Source organism: Jaculus jaculus, chromosome 8 (genome assembly GCF_020740685.1).
Source record: "Jaculus jaculus isolate mJacJac1 chromosome 8, mJacJac1.mat.Y.cur, whole genome shotgun sequence".
NCBI classification, from domain to species: domain Eukaryota; kingdom Metazoa; phylum Chordata; class Mammalia; order Rodentia; family Dipodidae; genus Jaculus; species Jaculus jaculus.
Window position 1 is genome coordinate 63,283,166 of NC_059109.1, and position 22,290 is coordinate 63,305,455.

At 37.2% G+C, this 22,290-nt stretch overlaps 1 protein-coding gene across 1 annotated transcript in view; it reads left to right on the plus strand.

Annotated features, from left to right (window-relative positions):
• Positions 1–22,290, plus strand: part of Atp8b4 (ATPase phospholipid transporting 8B4 (putative)) — a 310,406-nt gene that overhangs the window by 111,000 nt on the left and 177,116 nt on the right. The window contains 4 exon segments of the mRNA XM_045157629.1: positions 2,862–2,934; positions 10,934–11,004; positions 12,909–12,991; positions 20,092–20,250. Of these exon segments, the coding sequence (XP_045013564.1) occupies positions 2,862–2,934; positions 10,934–11,004; positions 12,909–12,991; positions 20,092–20,250 (386 nt within the window).

A 22,290-nucleotide genomic window follows, 5' to 3' on the forward strand; every position in this document is an offset into this window, starting at 1 on the left:
ACAAGACAGAGGGATTGCACTGACAAAGGCACAAGCTTTGAAGCTGTTAAGTCAATTGGGGCTAGTGTCATCTTTATAAGTCGTGAAGCTATCCTGGGTCCTCTTAGTACAGTGATGATGCAAGATCGCTTAAAACACAAGCTCCAAACCCAGCTGTACCACACACCAGCCAGGGAGTGTCTTCTTTCATTGTTTGGAGTGATGAAAAAACCCAGGCACTATACAAGTTAAAACCTTAGAAGGTCAGAAATATTTTGAAGATGAGCTTTAAAGCAAACTTCTTTCTGGAATATCTGTCCATGGTAGTGTTAGTGGCAATGGGCAGGGCAAGAAAAATTGCTAGATTCAGAACATAGATCATTTAAATTCATTTTCAGGGCTGAATGTCCAGTAAATTTGGCATGTCTGTAGCTATGCTCTCAAATGTATCTCCAAGTTCTTAGTTAAGTGCAGCTGTAGATATCTTATAAGGTAGAATAGAAAATAACATTAAAAAAACCCCACACCTCTCATGGTACTCTTACACGTTGATTATTGTACAGGTATATCCTTCAATAAAGCGTTCACGAATACATCTCACATAGCTGTGGCTTCACAGCTTAATAGCTCCAGACTTTTTTATACAAAACTCCAATAACAACTTTAGTTTATTTTTTAGATATTTATTTATTTAGAAGAGAAAGAGAGGAAGGGGGGGGGGAGAGAAAGAGATTGTATGGATACTGGGGAATTGAAGCCGGTAGGCTTTGCAAGAAAACATATTTAACTGCTGAGCCATCTCCCCAGCCCCACTGTCACCTTTTCAATGATATTTTTTTCCCTTTATCTAAAGAATTCTGTTTGCGTTTCTTCTTTTACTCATCATCAGCTTTTTTTGGTTTTACAATATATTTATTTTTAAAGGGCAAAACATTTAGACAATTTAAGTACAAGTCCAATAGAGTTGACATCAGTCAACGATGATGCCACAATGTATTATCGGTTTTTGGTCATCAAACGACTTTCTATCATAATCTAACTTTGAAAGATCATACTTCCTACTCATTAGGGTTCTGTCTATACATATGACAGATGTGTCTGTTTGTCTGTGGTCTAGGGAATTGATAAAGCAGTATCCTTCCTCATCTTACATTGTAAAAGTAGAAGGCATAGAATTTGCAACCAAAGCTTGGTATACCTCAGGTTTATTAAAGGTTTCAGGGCAATTCAGTGGCAAGGTCATAGTGTCCATTTCCTTTCTTGCCTCTCTACTATTTCTGATAGACTGTCTTCTGGGAAGTGTCATTAATGTTCTGAGGGAGTATCCTCAGGAGGAAGAAGCCAGCCTGTAACCCGTACCTGTAAAGGTTAAAAAAATGAGGTTTATGAGGCTTCCTTTTGGTTTTCTAATGATGTAGGACTAGATAAACACACACAAAAAGCATGGCATTGGAAAAATGATTGAATTCTGGCTAAAGATGAAAATGTTGCAATTGAAAAATTTCCAGAACATGTACTTGGATCTCTATTAAAGAAAAATTTTTTGAGTGTTTAAACCAAATGACCAAGCAGGGTTGACAGTGTGAGACACACTTCACAGTTGTATAAATATTTAAAAGTGTTTACCAGCATATAAAACAAATAATTAGCTTTTTAAAAAATAAAACTTCTTGATGAAATTAACCTGCCTGAGGAATTTACTGAGGAAAATCTCTGTACTCCTCCCAGCCTTCTTTTCTAGGAGGGAATTTATGACAAAGAAGAGTGACATGAGTTTTCAGTTTGGAAAAGGAAGCTGGTAGATATTTCAAGGAGTTTCAGAAGGCAAGGTCCATGTTATGGTGCCTTTCCATGGGTGGTCTGTTTCTAGAGGGTTTCTGCCTTTGGGCATCTCTGACTTGTTAGGGGCCAGATCTGATGGACATAGTTCTTTTCATCATAAACCCCTTTTAGCTTGATGCTGGCTCCATAATATACATAAGCTTTAAGGAAAGTATGTAGATTTTGGGCTTCTGTTTTGAGCTGTTGGTCCTAGCTTACTAGGGTTCCACCAAGGCTATCCTTCAGCCCCAGGGCTACAGATGGCTTGTAGGTAGTTTTTGTTTCAGGCTTTCTTTTATCACACATTTTTATTCTTGTCCTTTCCAAAATTGTATTTTTTCCTTTTTATTTACATTTCAGGTTTTTTTTTAAAGACTTTTATTTTTATTTATTTATTTGAGAACAACAGACAGAGAAAGAGGCAGATAGAGAGAGAGAGAATGGGCACGCCAGGGCCTCCAGCCACTGAAAATGAGCTCCAGACGCGTGAGCCCCCTTGTGCATCTGGGTAATGTGGGTCCTGGGGAATCGAGCCTCGAACCAGGGTCCTTAGGCTTCACAGGCAAGTGCTTAACCGCTAAGCCATCTCTCCAGCCCACATTTCAGGTTTTGCTTTGGACCATTCTCCCTTGCCACTATCTTTCCTTCACTTTTTTCTATTTATCTCCAATTAAATAGATTATTGACACAATGGGTGTGATGCTTCTGTACTTAGTAATGAAGAGCTTGGGAACTGTGTCAATGACTAAATTTAGTTGAAAGTTCCTAGCTATTCTATAAAGCTGGCACCAAGTTTGCACCATGGAATCTTTTCTAATTCCTCAGTGAAGAATTAGGCATTTTGAGCTTTCCCCAGGGGCAGCATTAAGTCACTGGGCAAATCACTTAATCTCTTTGAGTTTTCACACTCACGTTGCAAAGCTAAAGGACTTTGTTATGAAAGTTCCCTTTGAATGCAACATTCTAGGAAAGCCTCATTTGCTCCCTTTCTTATACGATGCTGCATATGGCACATTCCCTTGATTACACTTTATTTTACTCCATTGCTGATTTTTTTTCAGATTGCAGAAAGAAAAATGGATGAATGTTAAAGTGGGAGACATCATTAAATTAGAAAATAACCAATTTGTTGCTGTGAGTATTCAATATTATGTATATTGAAATATTTACATTTGTAAATGTAGTACTCCATAAAATCTAGAATAATCAAGGAAGGAATATCAGTATGCATCAGAACAAATTTTCAAGTATTATTGCTTAAAGAGATAAACTGATTTATTACTTTCAATAATCTGGTGACTTGGAGATCTGGAAATAAACCTCAGTTGTTAAGGTGCTTGCCTACCATGTCCAAATCCTGGGTTTGATTCCAAAACCCTTATAAAAGAGGATGTAGTACCTGTAATCCTCGTACTCGAGAGGTAGAGGCAGAAGTATCTGGGGCTCAAGGCTGGCCTCTACTACATAATGAAGTTGAGACCAGTCAGCTATACAGCATTCCTCAAAATCAGTCAATCCAACCAATCAATCAGTTGAACAGACCTCACCAAAATAAAACCAACAAAAACAAAAACATGGCTACTCATATAAGACTGTCATTATCACCTTGTCTGTTTCTTTAAGAACCTTTACACTGATTTAAAATTTTTAAATGATGGCTGGAGAGATGGCTTAGTGGTTAAGGCACATGCCTGTGAAGCCCAAGGACCCTGGTTTGATTTTCCAGGTCCCATGTAAGCCAGATGCCCATGGTAGAGCATGCATCTAAAGTTCGCTTGCAGTGGCTAGAGGCCCTGGTGTGCCTATTCTCACCTCTTTCTTTCTCTCTCCCTTTCTCTGTCTTAAATAAATAAATCTTTAAAAAAAAGTTTTAAATTAATGTCAATCTTTTACACAAATAAGATTTTTAAAAATGCTTCTGAGTACCCTAAAACAGTTGTTTTTCTGTAGTTTGACTACTATTCCTTAATATTGTGACTAGTACTCAAACTGCAGTACACTTGGAGAAAGCATACAGATGATAAAATGTATGCTCTTTTCTGAATTATTAAGAAATGCAAATTTATTATGCTAACTTAGTAAAATGTTACTCAATGAGGTCTTACTCTATAGATAAAATGCACCATAACTTGCATTTATAAGCAACCAATGTTGATATTTCTTTTTTAAAAAAAATTTTTATTTATTCATTTAACAGAGAAAGAGGGTGAGAGAGAGAGAGAGAGAGAGAGAGAGAGGGAGAGAGAGAGAGAGAGAATGGGTGTGCCAGGCCTCCAGCCACTGCAAATGAAACCCAGATGCATGTGCCCCCTTGTGCATCTGGCTAATATGGGTCCTGGGGAATAGAACCTGAGTCCTTTGGCTTTGCAGGCAAATGCCTTAACCCCTAAGTCATCCCTCCAGTCCTGTTGACATTTCTTAAATAACATTCAGTGCAATCATCATGACATACACAACTCTTTTGAGTTCAACTCAAAGTGTCAAAAACAATATGGATCAGAGACTAAAAAGTCAAATTATTTTACACATACCCCCCCCCTTTTTTTGTTTTGCTTTCTGGTACGTCAAGAGCATATTGAGACTGAATTTCCAGAATGTCAATTTTTTCTTTTTCTTTTTCTTTTTCTTCTTCTTCCTTTTCTTTCTTTCTTTTTCTTTTTTATTCTTCTTCTTTTTTTTTTTGGTTTATTGAGTTAGGGTCTTGTTCAGACTGACCTGGAATTTACTATGTAGTCTCAGGGTGGACTCAAGCTCACAGTGATCTTCTCACCTCTGCCTCCAGAGTACTGGGATTAAAGGCATGTGTCACCACACCTGGTTCAATTTGCATTTGGGAGCCAGCAAAAAGCCTAATATAATTCATATATCATAGTGAGATTGGCTTACACTAGTAAAAACAAACTATTGTTGGAAAACACATTGGTGAGTTTTTAATATCACCAGAACCTGGAAATTGAGGCCAGGGGCACCATACTTTTTCACTCTATACAGTGCTCATGTTCTGCCTGTCCTAGTTAGTGGTAAAAATAAAGTCCTTATTGGATATGAGATTAGCTGAACATTATGAGAATTTATCTGTGTAGCTTATGTGAAAAAGTTCTCCCCCATCTCTACTACACATTTCTGTTATAATTTGTTAAAGGAACTAAAACGTCTTACCTTTCAGAAATGTTAGAGCTGGAAAAATTAATTTGACCTACGCTCCAAGCATGACAGGAGTGGCTTCGACCTTGTTGACCTATCCTCGCATCTCAACCTGTCCTTTTTGACACTTTTCTTGGATTTGCTTCCAGAGAGTCCATTTCTGTGGTGGAACTGCTCTCATTGTTATTTTAAGTTTCATAGCTTTAATTCAGAGTTATTAGTTCTTTCAACCAAGTTGTTATAAATCAACTTCTTTATGTGTATAATCTTCTGTATGTGTCTTATGTATTTATAATTGTAGACTTGAGACTTTCCAGGGAAAGATTTAAAAAAAATCTTTATAAGTTATATTGAGGCAGCTTTTTGCAAAAGACCAACAAACTATTTACTGTGTTAAAAGATAAGAAAAGAAGTAAATGGTTGGTGTTCTGTTTATAAGTTACAAATTTAGAGGGACTGCTTATCTACACAAGGGTCTTGTTTTAATCAGAGAAAGAAAATGTCTGGGAAGAAATGCTTTGATGTATATTTTATCACTCTCCCATCCCTTCCTTTTTAGTTATCATCATATTTTTGATTTTCAACCAATTTAAGTATAAAAATAATATATTTGGTGCATGTGAGTAGATATTCAATGTAAGCTAATATGATCTGAAGTTTAAATTAAAAAAATGTTACCCATAATCATGTACATAGTTACTTTATGATTTCATTATGGGTTTTGACTCAAAATGCATGAACTAATTTTTATTTTTATACCAAAAGTAAAGGTAAATTGTAGGTGAGATAGAGGAGAGGGAACAAAAGAGGATACTATGATGGGATAACAATAAAAATGAAGAGTTCTGCATGTGATAATGGCTTAGAAAGTTAAGGGAGAAGTGGCAGGAGTAGGAGGCCTCCCAGTGAGCTGTTGGTTGGGGAGGCCTCCTCCTAAATAATACAGGCAATTGTGATTGCTCTTGGTTGCCCACCTAAACTAAACAGGAAGACCCTGCTGGTGAAGAAACCACTTGCTTTAGTTGTTGGGAGACTCAGAAACTTACCAAAGTGCTGAGAATAAGTGATTATGAAGTTCTCAGTGCTAAATGAGACATCTATAGCACCCCCTCCAAGGCTCAGGGATCATTAAAAAATGGGTGGTGGTAGAAAGAATGTAAGAGCGAGAGGATGGGGAAGAGTGCTGTGGAACTCTGTCATGACATGGCCATTGCATTAGTGACTTCACAGTTACTGTCATTACCTGCAAATGACCCGCACAATAGGGGGCCTGCCCATCAACACTCCAATACTGTCATGGATGGTGGAGGAGGACAAAAAAACTAAAGATATCAAAGTAGAAGAGAGACTAGTTGGAAAAGGAGGTTCAGTAGAAGGTAGACAGGATGTGGGGGACAAGAGAAGGTAACAAGGGAGAGGATTAAGATCAAAGTACAAGATATACCTGTATGAAAATTGTCAATAAAATATCCACATAAAAATTCAGGGTGAATCCAAAGTGCTGTTCAAATTAATTCCACAGATGTATCTTTTTCTGATGTTATGAAGCTGTGTTATTTCATCATTGTAGTTTTGGTCTTTAAATTCCAACAAAGCAAAGTAAAACATAATGAAACAAAGTAAAACATTTTCTGGTTGTTTTCCTTTTTTGTTTTCTTTATTTGTAGAACAAATAACCAAATGTTCAGGAAAAAAAACTAATCTCAATAGATATCAAAGTGTTTCCAAAAAGGAATCTCTTTTTAAAATTTTTAGTGGAAAAGAAAAAAATAGTGGAAATTTTAATATATGAACATACTGCGATTTGGTCATGCTCCCATCACATTATTCTCTTGGCCCATCTCCTACCTCACCTGCATCCACTGAGTACTTTCCTTTCTTTCCTTCTTTCTTTCTTTCTTTCTTTCTTTCTTTCTTTCTTTCTTTCTTTCTTTCTTCCTTTCTTTCTTTCATTCTTTCTTTTCTCTCTCTCTCTTTCTTTCTTTCTCTCTCTCTCTCTCTTTCTTTCTCTCTCTCTCTTTCTTTCTTTCTTTCATTTTCCTCCTCTTCCTTCTTCTTCTTCTTTGTTTTGTTTTTCATGTAGCTTCTTGCTTTTGCCCAGGCTGACATGAAATTCCCTATGTAGACTCAGGCTGGCCTTGAACTCACAGCAATCCTCCTACCTCAGCCTCCCAAGTGCTGGGATTAAAGGTGTGTACCACCATACCCAGCTATTTGCTCTTTCAAGGTAGACTTCCCTTTGTTTCGTTGTCTATGTTTCATAATTGAAATTCTGGTGATTTTAGTAGCCTACCAGAAGAAAGAGTATGCATTTTGGGATCAGAAGTTCTGGATTGTAGTTCCAATTTTTTAATTTAAGCTATACGTACTCATGAATACATTAAATCTTTTTGAGGCTTCAATTCTTCAATTAGACATAGTGACATACCATTATTTTGAGTCAATTTAGTTCACTGATGGGCATTAAGAGAGTGTGTTTCTTCCTTACTATTGGGTCATACCATGGAAAGATTACCCACTCACAGAGTTGTTGAGAAAATAAAATGACTCAATTACCAGACCTTTTGTAAATTCTTAAAGAATTTTATATCTTTAAGTTGTTATTTCTTGAGGTTTTGTTTCCTTTATTCTTTAAGTAAATAAACATTATTTATGCATAATAAAGCTCTGGGGACAATGCCTTTTGCTATGAGGTCTCAAAGATGTTCAATGGATTTTTATCAAGTTTTCTCTGATGAGAATATCATTTTCAGGTTTCCCTGAGATAGCTGCTTGGATTTTTGTTTTCTTGTCCATAAAATTTGGGAGAAAGGATGTTTGTGTGGGAAATGCTGCTTCATTTATAAGAGGTATAGTTGAGTCCCTATGCCAATACTTGACAGAGGAATGAAATTAAATAAAACAAAACAGGAGTTAAAAGAAAGTGATTCTGGCCTGGCCCACCCAGGTGTCTGATAGACTACTTTCCCTTGTCTGTTCTTTAGGCAGCTAAAGCCTTGCCTGGAAGAGTTTGCCTTCACTATTTAGAGTCTTCCATAATATTTCCTTCTTTTTCAAGTATGAACATACTGTTCTTTCCAATTTGCACACTTCCTATCACCCTTTTCAGAGCCACATGTTGGGTCTTGATACACAGAGACATTTCCTCCTACCCATAACTGATGGTGAACCCCACAGTGCATGACCCATATATCCCAACAGGGAGGGTCCCTGTGGAGGGGGGAGGGCAGGGAGGAGTCTAACAGTGGTACCAATTTGACTGTATTCACCGAGTACAAAACTAATAAAAAAATAGGTTAGCAGAACTCTTAACAATACTCTCCCTTTACTAAACTATAAAAAAAATGGAGGAAAAGAAGTTTTATTCATTTTAGTGTCTCCTGAAGTATATGCCTCAGTTTGCCTGCAAAAACCTCAGCTCTCTCAATTCCTAGTTATGTAGGGTGAGCAAATTATTCAACCTGTCTCAGTCTCACTCTGTTCATTTGTAGTGAGGTTAACAACAGGATCTGTACCACAGGATGGATGTCTGTGTCACTTAAGTGAAAAAAAAAAACCTGTAATGATCTTAGGATAAGCTGGACATGTAGAATCATGCTCTACATTAGTCATTGGTTTTCTAAATCCCGATAATTGGGACTCAAGTTTCTAGATTACCTAGGAGTTGAGTCTCCTGGGAGTTACTGAAAGGGTCAACTTGAGAAGGTTTGGTCTGAGTCTTGGGGTTGGGACCCTAAGGCCATACACATGCTGCTGACAATGGAGGAGATAGGAAGAGGTAGGGAAATAGATATCCCAGGTTCTCAGGGAGAGGAGGAAGAGTTTCAGTCTGTTGGAAGAAGGTTCACCACTGGTGAGAGAATCCAGCCCACCAGGTGGCGTTGGTGCCTTAGCCAGTGCATCTGCCCCTTGTTTACCACCAAGTGTAAAGGAAGCTGTACCACCAGATCACTTTATTTTGGTTTTTGAAGAAAAATAACACTAGGTACTAATAGGCATCTTCCTCTATATATTAGAACTATTTTTAATCACAGATGATTAGAATCAAGGGATTCTGGAGCCTCCTCTTCCTCCTTTTTTTCTTTAAGGAAGGAGTGTTCTAGGCAGGAAGAACATTTAGTTCTATTGCTGTGATGACTTAAACTAGGGTGCACTGAAATTGAAATGTAGCAAATAAGATCAAGGTGAATTTTTTAAAAACAAATCCTTTCCCTTTTATTTTTTAAATGTTTTTGGTTATTTATTTATTTGAGAGAGATAGACAGAGACAGAAAGAGGGAAAGAGAGAGAGAGAGAGAGAGAGAGAGAGAGAGAGAGAGAGAGAGAGAGAGAATGAGCGCACCAGGGCCTCCAGCCACTGCAAACGAACTCCAGATGCATGCGCCCCCTTGTGTCTGGCTAACGTGGGTCCTGGGGAATTGAGCCTCGAACTAGGGTCCTTAGGCTTCACAGGCAAGTGCTTAACTACTAAGCCATCTCTCCAGCCCAAATCCTTTCCCTTTTATGACAGGAGAGATAATCTTTGGTTCAAGAGTGGCATAGATTTTCACACACTCTCTGCATGTGTGTGTACTGTTCATACTGTGATAAATTCAGAAAGTTTCTTTACCTTTACCGGGTTTTGTGTCTCTTTCCTCCAGAGTTCAGAAGGAGCAATGAAAACCCAGTTGTTCCTCTGGGGCTGCCACTAATTCTCTGTTTTATCCTTATTTAGACAAAGCCACATTCCCACACACCTCCTCATACAATATTTTTGAGTTGATGGTTTATGTGCTCAAGGTAATTAAATACGTAGATAGATTCTCAATTTAACATTAAAGACTTGAGAATGAAGCAAGCAATTGTAATATTTTTAAAGCAATAAAAATTTTTCCAGAATAGAAAACTAATCAGACATTCACATATAACTAGAAACAATATTACTCTAAAGGCTTCATAAATACTGTCAAAATTTCAGTCAATTCTTTTTGAGCATTCAAATACTTCAGAATTTCATGAACACTTATTTTGAAATACATTTTGAAATTTGAAATGAAACAGACTAGCAGTTTCCCAGTAAAGAATACAACCAGGATTCTAAAGCTGAATTGTGATAAGTGGTTTCTACAGCTCAAACAGACAGCAGAATTAATCTTTAAATCATTAAACTGTTAAGTGTATGATGTTTTTCCTGCCCTTTTCTTCTACTACATTTTGTTTTCTATCTTCTTTCCTCTCTTGCTTAGGCCTGGCTTTGTCTTCTTTCCTCTTCCTTACTATGCACTTTCCTTCCCCCCATCTTTTTGCTTCCTTTGCATTTTCTCTCCTTTTCTTAATCTCTTTGCCTCTCTTTTCCACCTTTTATTTAGTTTCCATGTACTTCATCTCTCTGTTCTTAATTTTTGTTTATTTATTTATTAGAGACAGAGAGAGGGAGAAAGAGAGAGAGAACAGGCACACCAGGGCCTCTAGTCATTGCAAACAAACTCCAGATGCATGTGTCACCATATGCATCTGGCTTATGTAGGACCTGGAGGATCAAGCCAGGGTCCATAGGCTTCACAGGCATGTGCCTTAATTGCTAAGCCATCTCTCTCGCCCATTTCTTTGTTCTTAATCTCCCTTGCTTGTTCCTGTTCTTAATGGCTAATTACTAGGTAATTAAAATATATGCAAATAAATAGTTTTCATTTACCTTATTTATTGGAGAGTTCCATTTTCATCAGTAATTATTAAAGCAAGAAAATAGAATTTACATAAAATGTTTTAAAAAGGCAAAGAAAATGATTGCTAATTTACATGCTATCCAGAGCTCTTGCCTCTGTTGTGATGGTGCAGGGACAGGGAAGAAGGGGCATCTGGCTCACGATATGCAACACTGGGGGCTGCATAGGACCTCACCTCTTCAATTTGTTTCTATGGCCCTGCTGGCTGGCTGGCAGTAAGGGGTGATGTAGCATAGCAGGTGCTCACCCAATCTTCTCGTCTGAGTATGTGATTTCTTAAATAGGCTGACTTACTTCTTCTATCAAGCAGTGAGCCACATGGCCTCTGTTACATTGAAACTGCTGAGCTTGATGGGTAAGTTGTTAAAGTAAGGGTAATTGATTATGTTGCTTGTTAACTTAAAAGTAATGTCTTTAGAAATAAAATTTAAACATTATTCCTTTTTCTTAGCAAACAGAGATCTAAATTACAAAATCCTTTGTTAATTACTTTGTAGTAATTTTACTATTTTTCTTTTAACTTTATTTTGCAAACTGACTTTTCTCTTGAGCATATTTGCTTTCAGAAACAGTGTGCTAACCCTGTGTGTATGAATCACTTTATACAAGAACTGTTTAGCGAGGTTCCTTAGGAGTTTTTTGTGGGGTTTAATTTCATTTTCTAAGGAAAACAAGAGGAGTGGAGATCAAGGTTTCTTGAGGAAGGAAGGACTGATGTTGTTTCAAATGCAGCCTCAAAAGGCTGTAGTGGACGAAGATGAAGAGAAAGATAAGAAACAGATTAGGATGCAGTTTTGACATTGGTGTTAATTGAGAATTTAGCTAGAGACCATTTAGCAGTTCTATTTTAGAGGATTCAATTTGTCTGGATAGAATCATTTATTGAATTCTTACATTATTAAGTCACTGTGTTCATATGTGTATAAGTGGTTTATCATTATATATATATATGTATATATATACTATATTTATCATATATATATATATATATATATATATATATATATTTAGTATAAGTGGTCTTTGTTGTAGGTATTGTACAAGACATATTGCTCAAAACATGAAACCAAACCTTAGAGAGATGAAGTTAATATGGCCAAAGCTTCTAAAGAGTGAAGGTAGGACTCAGATCTGACAGTATGAGACACATAGTTTTAACCTCCACGTCATTGCCATATTGAACTACTCAAGTTGTTTGGCCTGTGTCATTATGTAATCCTGGTTTGGGCAACACAGTTTCACACAGCTAAAGCAGTGTTGAGAGGAAAATTTATAGCACTAAATGCAAACATGTGAAAAGAGAAAACGCCTCACATCAATAATCTAGTCTCATACCTCAAGAACCCAGAAAACAGCAAAATAAACCCAAAGTAAGTAGAAGTAAGGGAAACATAACAATAACATCAAAAATCAATGAACTTAAAATAAAACAATAGACTAGAACTAGTTTTTTAACAATAATTTATGAACCTTGAGCAAGACCTCCAAAACAGGATGGTCATGGAATCACTGCTAAGCATTTCACAAATACCAGAGTTATCTGTCTAATGGAGTTCTGCCTGTAAAAATACCAGCTTTCTGTGACCTGCTGTCGAGCTTGTTGGCTGTTATTCTAGGCTTAAGAGTTTCTTGGATTGATTCTCCAAGAAAAAGAAAACTGTAGTATTTTTGTCCCTTCTAAAATTTAACTTCTGGGGCTGGTTAAATGTGCTTGCTTGCAAAGCCTGACAGCTCAGGTTCAATTCCCCAGTACCCATGTAAAGTCAGATGCACAAAGTGGTACTTTGAGTTTGTTTACAGTGGTAGGAGGCCCTGGTGCATCCATACTCACTTTGTCTCTGCCTGCCTTTCTCTCTTTCTCTCTCTCTGTCTCACACACATACACAAAGTTTAATCAGCTATGACCATATTTTGCATATATAGTAGGCTCCAATTAATATTGGCCTTTATTTGGCAGCTATGTTACCATTCCTAAAGTGTCTTATAACTCAAACCTGATGTATGAATAGGTACGAATAAAATCGTGTTTATTATGTTCTCTATTCTTTCAAATCACAAGAAAAATAACTGTGTTGTGTAGATGTGCTGTGGGTGGAATGCCAAGTCTTAGGAGCCCTAGAAACATTTTCCTGAGACAATGTAACAAGTACAAATGACATTCAAAGATGGTTTCTCGTTGATTTTTCGTGTTCTGCCCCACACAGTTGCTTTGGTAAGATATTGTTCCTTATTAAAAAATGTATGTCATTAATTTCACAGGGAAACAAACCTAAAAGTTCGCCATGCACTTCCAGTTACTTCAGAACTTGGGGAAGATATTAGCAGACTTGCAAGTTTTGATGGTAAGTATTTTAAGTAGAAAAAAAAAAATCTCAATGCCAAAAGGCAGTTTAACAAACTAATTATCTGAGATCTAATTTATGTTTCATTTCATGTTATGTGAGAATATTCTTCAAATATCAGTGCCTATAACCTCTTCTAATGCTAAAGGTAAAATGTGAAACAAGGGAAGAATGGCTTTATCAAATCGCCAAGTATTTTACCCTTATTCATTCTTTTATAGATTTCATTCCCTTTAGTCTTGAGTTTTTCTTGCCTGACCTTGGCCTTTGGAGCACTGTACAGACTTGAACACAGATGAACACAGTCTATATTTTTACCAGCTGTAGGTCAACCATACATTCATTTAATGATTCCATAGCAAAATATAACACTTAGAGACCAATTTTATGAAGGTGGTCTTTCTGGCTCATATATTTCTCCAAGTTGCATGGTGGCTGGCATAATGTCTTAATCATAACAGGAGAATATTCTGATTTATGAACCAGTTGGCCATCTGTTAGCTTGGTTTAACACCATGGTTTTATTATTGGTGTCTTCATCCCATTTGATCTAGATCTGCTTCTTAGCATGGCCTTCTTTGATTTTATACTCTTCTGACTGTATCTTGTTCTTTTCTGTTATTTTCTTAAGTATTCATGGAATGGCCTTTAGATATTGTCTCTTCTAGATTCTGCATTTTATGATTTAGAGACCATAAAAAATCCTTCAAAAGTCAAAGAAAAAGAGACACTAATAGTAGAGTTTTATGTACTATGTAGGCTATAGGGAGAATCTTTTTGGCTTTCTTGCCATCCCTCAGTGGTCACCACCCACTTAAAAATTTGGTCCTGCTTATCACTCCTTTTATATGGGTTGATTTTATTTATTGAAGAGTCTTATGATTTTGAGTTTCAGTGAGGGGAGGGAGGGAATTACCATGGGATATTGTTTACAATCATAGAAGTTGTCAATAATAAAAAAAAAGAGACAGGGCTGGAGAGATGGCGTAGCGGTTAAGCGCTTGCCTGTGAAGCCTAAGGACCCTGGTTCGAGGCTCAGTTCCCCAGGTCCCACGATAGCCAGATGCACAAGAGGGCACACGCGTCTGGAGTTCGTTTGCAGAGGCTGGAAGCCCTGGCGTGCCCATTCTCTCTCTCTCCTTCTATCTGTCTTTCTCTCTGTGTCTGTCACTCTCAAATAAATAAATAAAAAATTTAAAAAAAAGAGAGACAATGTAGGTAAAGGGTTTATGCACCATCCCTTGAGTGCAAGCATGGGCAAGTTTATATTGCAGTTTCTCTCACAGATGGGTCAGAGCTTATAGGACATGTGCTTTGCATTTACTTGTAAGTTTGTCTAAATGTTGTTGACACTTTAATTTCTCTTAAGTGATATAATAATTGTTTATAACAATTGTTTCTAGAAAAAATATCCTTCCAAATGAAAAATATTTAATTCAGGGTACCCACCTGGAAGCTTTGGATAGCTCAAGAAATATTTTGATTAGATTTAAATGTTTTCTAAGTTTTTCATAGAAAATTTATTGTTATATGAATCCAAGAAAAGCAAATTGTATTCATGAATCAATATTTACTCAAAATACTGCAATGATTATGTATAGAGTTCTGAAAGAACAACCTAAGTGTAACTTAGCACTACGGGGTCTCTTTCCTGGCAGGACTGTACCTTTATATCTCTGTCAGTTTGTAAGGTGGAGATTTACAATTTTTAGTATTCTTGCCTAGCAGAAAGCAGCAGCAGTTGTGATATTTTTTCCTTTATATAGATGGTGGCACAGATAGCCTAGACTATGTAAGATGCAATTAAAGCAACCTTGACATCTTAGTGATGTGAACACAGTAGACACTGATTTCTTGCTAGTGTCACGTTCTGACATGGGCTCATTTGCCTCCTCTATCTTGTAGCCACAACTGGTACTTGGACTATTGGCTGCCAGGGTCACCATCACAGGGTAAAGGTGAGGTGAAAGGGTGAAAGAGCCACACAGAGAGTTGTAACTACTACTTCTTCTCATATTTTATAGGCTATCTTGCTGCAAAGGACTCTAGGAAATAAATGAGGCTATTTGTTGAGCCCAATCTATGCCACACCCTTTAAGAACTGTGACCATATAGGCAATACCAATAAAAATCTAGGTTGTATCAGGTTTTCTTACAACCTCTTTATCATAAATTCTCACATTCTCAACCTACCACACCCTGTTTGGCTTTTTCTTAAAGCAATTACCGACCGCAATTTGTCATGTTGTATAATTAATTTGTTTGTAAGGTTTATTATTTTTTTGTTCATATTTTTTGTTTCAATGCATGGCACAAAAGAATATTTTGATTACTGATATATGCCAGTCCTCCAGAATGGCATCTAGTGTATAGCAGGTACTCAAATACCCTTGTTGAATGAGTGAATGAATAAATGGTTGTGTAAGAGAATGAGGGACAGAACCAACATCAGGCTCCAGAAGTCCATGGGAGGGCAGATGAAGGGCCTCGAGCAAAGATGCTGGACATGGAGCATTAACCTTGGGGGAGAGAAGAAAGTTCCTGGTGGGGCCTTGTGGGAATAAACAAGTGTGCTGGAGTCCTCCTCCTGGGAAAAAGCTTTCCTCTGATGGTGGTTTTTTATAATGTCTTTGCTTCAGATTCCTTTGTCCACGTAATGTTGTATACAGTAACCTCAAATTCAAGCTAATGCAAATGGTACTTCTCAGACCAATGCAAGGAAACAGCTCCTGAGTTCAAACCATTCCTTCATCACAGATGGGGGAAACTGAGGCCCAGGCAGTTTAAAGGACATGTTTATATAAAGAAATAATATTTTAAAATACTTAATAAAATTTACTTTGAAGATTCTCTTTGCCATTTAAAAATTGAACTATTACTTAGTAGGTATAAGCTGAATTTTTTCATACATATTTAGTAGTAACTTACCAAGTTCCCAAGTAAAAAAAAAATTCTTCCCAAATAAAGACAACACAGAACTCTACTGTTATATGTACTTAACTGTGGTCACTATTTAGAGAACATGTGTTGTTAAAGGCTCGAGGCTGATACATTTCTGGGCTAAGCACCAGTTTTCTGCTAAATTTACCTTTTCATTCTTAAAACTTGGACTACATTTAAATTAGCTTTAAAGGCCAAAGAAACATAATATTTTATGGGTTTGTTCTTATTAAAATATGCAGAATTAGGGCAGGGAGGAGGGAAAAGATGGCACCAACACATGATGTATCCATGCAAAATATGTTCTTAATAACAAAATAAAGAAAAAAAACATGATTTTCTACTTTCAAGAAAGCACCTGAAGAATGAATGGAAAAGGATAAGTTGATACAATATATAGATTAGGTTTTCCCTGATAGCAGTCATATTTACAGACTGAGAGAATAATGCAAGCTGTGGTCTTTTAGAGAGCTAGAACAGTGAACACACTCTCCATGCCTCCTGTGACTGCTGTCATATTCCTGGAGTTCTTAAATTTTCCTCATCCATTTCATGTCCAGCCCTAGTTTAAATGTTTTAATTTTGTTTCCTTTCTCTTATCTGCCTATCTGTACATATTTATTTACTTTTGTCTGTTCTCATTTCTTTCTTCCCCTTTTGTATTCTTTCTTACTTTCCTTTTTCCATCTTTCTCATCCACTCTTTATGTCAGTTATTTTTACCTGCAATGCCTTTTCTCCCTATCACTATTTATCTTTTACATTTCATCACTTTTCATATTAATTAAAATCTATTTATTAAGTTTTTCCAAAAGACAAGCTACCAGACAAAGTAATTAGAATGATATAACATTGACACATATATTATTATCAAGTTTCTTTTGATCCTCTTGGTCACCAATATTCTCTTACTTCCCCTCTTTGGTCTTTATTTGAACTATGTCTTAGAACTATTGCTAGATTACAGGTTTTCTTCTAGTAACTAGAAAGACTTGTTTGTGTGATAAGAATAAAAACTTAAAGTACTCTATCCTTTGGTTTAAATTAAAAAAAAATAAGGTGATATATTAGCATTATATGTTTTGGAAAGGTCCTGCCTAGCCTTGGCAAGGTGAAATCCATGAGACCTATAGATGGGAGGCTGGTCTATTCTCTGACTGTGCTAAATGTGTTTATAACTTGTAACTTCTGAGCACATAGGGGTATAACATTATTTTTACTTTTAGTTACTCTGTGGGTTTTCGTCTGAGATTTTCCAAAACGACCTTAGTATCAAACCATAGTTTTCTGTCCTTGTATTATAAATTCACATTTCCAAGTATCTGAAACTTGAATGTCCTACTCCTGTGCCTAGAGATGGTCCCACTTAGGGTACTAAATTAAGGACTTAGTTGACCTGGAGGCCAATTAAGGTTGAGATGAGCTGAGCTTCAAGATGCCTCTATAATTCCTTCTTCTACATTTTCACCTTTATACTTGAGGATAGGATCTTGCTGTGTCATTTAATAAGCTTCTTTTTTAATCTCATTCATTCATTCATTCATTACAGAGAGAGAGAAAGAGAGAATGAGAATTAGCACCCCAGGTCCTCTAGCCACTGCAGAGGAAATCCAGACGCATGTGCCACTATGTGTATCTGATTTATGTGGATACTGGGGAATTGAACCTGGGTCCTTAGCCTTCTCAGGCAAGTGCCTTAACCATTAAACAATCCCTCTAGCCCAAGCCAATCTTTTTATTCATTTATTCAATCATTCATTCTTCATTTACTCTTGTTTATTTGAAAAATATATATTTGCTGAATATGAATTTGCGAAATAAAGGAATTTTTATGTGAATACAGTAATTGGAAGTCATATGCAGAGAAAGGACAGACTTCACAAAAGCTCATCACAACAAAGTCTTTACTCAGGAGATGGTCTAAAGTTACCTAAGCATAGACATGGTATGGACACTTAAGCAAGTATTTTTTATCCTAAATTATCTTCTTGAATCCTCACAGCTCTTGAAGGAAGCTTCAATTTGTGCATAAGGGACCTGAGGCCCACATAAATTGAATATCCCAATGTCATATGGCTACTGAGCAACACAGTCAGAATAGGAACTTCTGACTGCTAGCAAGGCTTATTCTACAAAAGGACATAAAACTCCAAGCTCTAAAGGACATGTTGAAAGGCAGCACTGAGGAGTGAGGGGACTTGGCACAGATTAATTCATAATAGGGTAAAACATGTTTTAAATGTACTTTAAACTGGGAGCTGGGGAGATGGCTCAGTTAGTAATATGCTTGCCATGAAAATATGAAGAGCCCAGTTTGGATCCCCATGCCCCGTTTCAAAGTCAGGCTTGGCAGTGTGTGCCTCTAATCTCAGTACTGGGGAGGCAGAGAAAGTATAATCTCTGGGGTTTTCTCTCCATCTGCCTAATTGGTGAGTGCTGGGTTCAGTGAGAGACTCTGTCTCAAAAAGCTAAGTAGATAAGGGCAAGCACCTTAACTGCTGATTCAGCCCTTAATTTACTTTTTAATAAATAGGATATTATAGGAGCTAATCACAATTCAGCCACATAAGAAATGACCATGTACAGGTTATTGGTCTCATCTAACCCATCTGGCAGCAGTCTATCATTCAGTAGTGGATGTTGGGAATGCCCAAATAGGAGATTTTTAGGCTGAATTTTTGGAATATTGGGATATTGGGTAAAGGTAGGAGGAGGTTAGAGAAGATGTCCTGAGGCCATGGATGGCTCATTCCTTCTAGGATTTTGTTTTTCAATGTGAATTGTGTGATTGATCAGGAGCAGTCAGGCCTCTTGAAAACTGATTTCTGGCCTACCTACACTTTTTAAAGGAAAAAGTAGCATCTCAGGAAGGCTGGGAACCCATGCAAGAATTCTCTTTAGCTTCTGAAGGCTGTTTGGAAAGAAGATGGAGTCAGCACCAACTATAGTTTGCATCTTCAATGTCCCCCAAGCTCCATGTAAAGGCTTGTTTGCCAGATTGGTGCTGTTGGGAGGGTGTGGAAGCACTTTTTATAATAATTAAAACCAACCAAGACAGTGTTAGAAACTTTGCTGGGCCTTTGGGGTCTCCTTTCACCTTTAACTAATGCTGAAGATAAGGTCTCTTTTGTATTTTGCAAATTACCCTTTAGGCTCTTATTTAACTTGCTGTCATATCTAAGACAACAAACCTTCTAGGGATTAATCATGCCTAGCTCTAACTTGAACTCAGATGGGATCTAATCACTTCCTGCTCTTTCATTCTTTACTCATCTTTTTTCCTTCCTCCTTTCCCTTCTATTTCTTGCATTCTGTTCTTTCATGTCTTTGAACCTACTGCTTCTAAAAAAAAGCAGACCCACTTGTTTGCAATAAAAATGCACATGAGTCTAATAGTTCTATTTTGTGTCAGGGAACATAAAAGATTATTTCTGTTTTCTTTTTCTATCTAGAGAACTCCCACCCTGGATGAGCATTTTATTTTTAAACTGATGGAATGAATTGATCCACTGATTTAGAATGGCATACCCTTACCCTGGAATGGCTCTATAATTAAAAAAAAAACAAAAAAACACTAGAAACATATTCTGGCTAGTTTGGGCAAGGTATATGGTCCCTTTAGGAGTGTCTCAAACTCTGAAACTAACAAGATCACATGCATTCTCTAGCATGTGGTGCAAAGCCTAGGTTTCTATGGGGAGGAGTATAGTAGGACTCTCAAAATCCTCACTGTGAACCTAGAAAGCTGAATGACTTTTGTTGCAAAACTAGAAGTTTGCCATCTCAACCTGTGTGGCAGTTCACATAAAGGGAAAAGAATACCTTAGGGACAGTTACCACTTTATGCTTTCAAAATTATTTACTATGGCCAAGAAGTAAAGGTAAATGATGTTTGAAAATATTTTTTTTAAGGAAAAACCACTGCATGGCTCTTGTGGTCCCTATTCTTATTTTGGAAGTGGAGAAAACTGTTTTAAGATATTTGATACATTTCATCCTTGTATGCTCCATCTTATTTTTCTTAGCACAAACCTGTACATGTCTAAAGTGGAAGAAAAAACACATTGCAGATTAAAAGTCAGGTGGTAAAATAGTGCTATGGACTTCTAAAGTGATTTGAGTATAAAGAGCTTTACTTTTTTTTTTTTTTTAATTTTCCAGGGATTGTTGTCTGCGAGGCTCCTAACAACAAATTAGACAAATTCATGGGAGTCCTCTCTTGGAAGGACAGTAAGCACTCCCTCAGCAACCAGAAGATAATCTTGAGAGGCTGCATCCTGAGAAACACAAGCTGGTGCTTTGGAATGGTTATTTTCGCAGGTACAGCTTATGGCCAGGCTCAGCTCTATGTGATTCTTTTTTACAATGCACTTCAGTACAGCCCATGGCTCTCTAGGGTTGGATATATGCAGTGAGTTGATTGCGTATCAAGTGCTGCACTGAGTTGACTTCTGAGAATGGAGCCCCAGAAGACACCATTGATTTGACAATGATGCAGGAGGCACCTGTGTGGGAGAACCACTGAAATCTTGAACTCATTCTAAAGGATTCTGGAGTCTTCATTTTGCAGTGGGCTCTAGATACCCATTGTTTACTTTCTGTCTCTTTAGCCCCATCTCAGTCATTTCTATTATTCTATATAATAGTCAACCTAATTTTAAGTTGAGGGATGAATATGAAAGAAATCCTTTCCCTTATGCTGCTTTTTAAGTTGTTATTTAAAAAGATCTAGCTGATCTCTAGGATAGTCTTTTTGGAGATGTCACAATCATTTCCCTTTATACTATGTAGCTTCTTCTACTGTGAGGAAAAGGATGGTGTGGTCTGGAAGGACTGTGCCTGTCAGAGATAGGGTGGAGGTAGAGCCTCCTACTCTCCCTACCCACCATTCTGCTGTCTTTATCTCCAAGACTTCAAGAAATTCTCCTTCTCTGAAAGCTTACAGTAGCACCATTTCATAAAGCCACTCAAATTGTCATGACTTCATTTGCCAGCCCTTCATTTAAAAAGTCCTGTTTATTGTGACACTAAATTAAGATGTGTTTTGAGTCTGCTGATTATATGTGTGATTAAAACTGGAATGTTTTCTTAACTGACTTTCTTTAACAACAACAAAATGTTCATTAAAGTATCAAAGTGTTCCAAGGCTAGAAGAGTCCTCTCAATTGTTCCTAAATACTCTCAGCTGTGGGTATTTGAGATGGTTTTGTTCTTGGGGCATCACCCTTTGTAACGGATGTAGGAAATCCCGAGAGAAATGAGGCAGTATAGTGCCTTTATCTGGCAATGAATTTAGTTTCATTATCCTTTCACCACATGCTTCTATTCTTTAGTCTGGAAAATGAACCTATGATTATTTATTTCCTTATTTGCACCTTTCTTGCAGAGAAATAAAGAGCAGGCTTATCCATGAACTTGCTTTACTTTCCTGGCTAATGACAAAGAGGCTCCCTACCAGTGTCCTCACCTGAAGTTCTTCTTATAGGAAATTTTCTCCTCATTTGCTCCCTACTATATGTCTCATTTTTGGGACACACCATCATCCAGATGTTTATTGCATTTGTATAATTTTGCTTGGAATGAGTAATATAAGACCTTAGTTCACTTATAGCATGTTCACTAGGAAATCTGTTGGGAACCACTGAAGAGCCAAGTCCTGTATAAAAATTGTCTCTATTGCAAATGCTTTTATACAAATAGAAGATGTGGATAAATTGAACAGGTGTCCTCCAAGGGAGTATAATGGGGAGTTTAGAGAATGGGGATGAAGCAGTTCGAGTTCAGATTTCTTTAACAGTGCTAGGACTGTAATCCTTGCTCTGGGTCTCCCTAACCTTTGTTTCTTCCTCTGTAACATGGGGCTGTTTGTGGAGATATTACAGCACATTGCAATGAATCAGTGAGAGGATGCATGTGGAAGAGTGTGCTGGACAAATGATATTTTCTCTCCATGTACACTTCTTTCACTAAGTGTTCCTAGCACATTGCTAGGTCTGTGGACTGAGTTGAGGAAACTTGTTGCTTTCTATGGTTTTTTTTTTTTTTTTGTTGTTGTTTGTTTTTAAAGTGGGGTCTTGCTCTAGCCCAGGCTGACCAAGAACTGACTATGTAGTCTCCAGGTGGCCTCAAACTCATGGATATCCTCTTACCTCTGTCTCTTGTATTTTTATAGGGAAAGAAACAGAACTCCCTTTCCTTTTGTGACATATCCTGGATATCTCTCTTCTGCATACAAAATGGTTGTTATTCTCAGGAACTCACAGTGGCTGTAGTCTTCTGCACAAGATTATGCCTGTCAATATTTCATCGTGGATGGAGTAGAGTTCACAAAACTCCTCCCAGAGTAGCTATCAGCAGTTC